The sequence below is a fragment of the Sinocyclocheilus grahami genome, unplaced genomic scaffold, assembly GCF_001515645.1.
Source record: "Sinocyclocheilus grahami isolate Dianchi unplaced genomic scaffold, SAMN03320097.WGS_v1.1 scaffold566.1, whole genome shotgun sequence".
NCBI classification, from domain to species: Eukaryota; Metazoa; Chordata; class Actinopteri; order Cypriniformes; family Cyprinidae; genus Sinocyclocheilus; species Sinocyclocheilus grahami.
The window spans coordinates 1,652,073-1,653,190 of NW_015505745.1; the positions used below are offsets into that span (position 1 = coordinate 1,652,073).

Here is a 1,118-nt window from a genome sequence, read left to right on the forward strand (position 1 = left end):
TTTAAAGAAATAGTACATTATTAGGTTATTGTGCTTTTACTCAAGTACTTGATTTGTGTATTTTCTCCACTACTGTTTGTTAAATTTAAACAAGAGTCTCACTGTCATGCTTTACAATTAAAAGCAAGGAGGAAGTAAGGAGGCACACTTACTTTTTAAGCTGCGATCAAAACCACTCAAGGAAAAATTTCCTGCCACCACCTCCATTAAGGATAACAGAAACAAAAGTGTTTGACAGCTACTATGCCCTACCTAAAAAACGTGTCTTCTCTCATTCCAGAAATGAGCGACATCTTTTCAGTATATTCCTTATTCATTAAATTAAACTGAGCTAATAGAAAGCATTAGTGGTAGTGGGCTACTACACAATGCTTTAAATTGACAGGACCCTCCATCTTTATACCTCCCACAGATCCTGCGCACTAGCAGAGAGTCATCAACAGAGAATTCAACCACAGAGTCCAGTTTCTCATCACGCTTCTCCAAAAGGCCGTCCAGCTAGAAATGAGAAAGAGAGAGATACAGGTTGACAGATGCATTCTTGTGATCAGAACTTGGCGAGAAAGGATTCTGCACCCTTTTTATTATTAAAGATTACAGATGTATCACAGACACATATGGAGGGTCAGTTGTTTACAGAAGTCCTCACCATTTCTGCTTGCTTGACGGTGCGGGGGAAACCGTCCAGCAGGAATCCATTCTTGCATGCAGGCGCGTCCAGGTTGTTTTCAATGAGCTCCACCACCATCTCATCACTCACCTAAAGGAAAGATGACAAAACTTTCAAAAGATTCAGGACTTTATCCCTCCAACCAAAAATACACATTGGGGAGGAACAAATATTAAAATATATATAAAAACTAGAACATCTATTTATTTTACCAGTTTGCCGGCATCCATGGTTTCCTTAAGCCGCTGACCGAGCTCTGAGCCAGATGCCACCATGGCCCTCAGCATGTCCCCAGTAGCTAAATGACACACACAGTACTTCTCTGCAAGCTTGGGTGCCTGTGGAGGCCGAAATGAAAAAATAAATAAATAAATGGAATTAACCCAGAAACAACAACAAAATGATCAGAGACATTACATAAAATAACATTTAAAATATAAGGAAAGCC

General features: G+C 39.7%; 1 protein-coding gene across 1 annotated transcript; it reads right to left on the reverse strand.

Moving 5' to 3' along the window:
• Positions 1 to 306: 306 nt before the first annotated feature.
• On the reverse strand, positions 307 to 1,015 carry LOC107556371 (adenylate kinase 2, mitochondrial-like). Its single transcript, XM_016239466.1, has 3 exons — positions 883 to 1,015; positions 650 to 760; positions 307 to 498 (listed from the first exon to the last, which is right to left on the reverse strand). The coding sequence occupies exons 1-3, from the start codon at positions 955 to 957 to the stop codon at positions 322 to 324; spliced, it is 363 nt and encodes a 120-aa protein (XP_016094952.1). The 5' UTR covers positions 958 to 1,015; the 3' UTR covers positions 307 to 321.
• Between the last annotated feature and the right edge of the window lie 103 nt (positions 1,016 to 1,118).

Excerpts from the sequence above, each read along its gene's own strand:
- LOC107556371 (XM_016239466.1), bottom strand. The coding sequence starts at position 957 with ATGCTGAGGGCCATGGTGGCATCTGGCTCAGAGCTCGGTCAGCGGCTT. Across the intron at positions 761-882 it reads CCATGGATGCCGGCAAACTG|GTGAGTGATGAGATGGTGGT; the intron begins GTAAAATAAATA and ends TCTTTCCTTTAG. Across the intron at positions 499-649 it reads CCGTCAAGCAAGCAGAAATG|CTGGACGGCCTTTTGGAGAA; the intron begins GTGAGGACTTCT and ends TCTCATTTCTAG.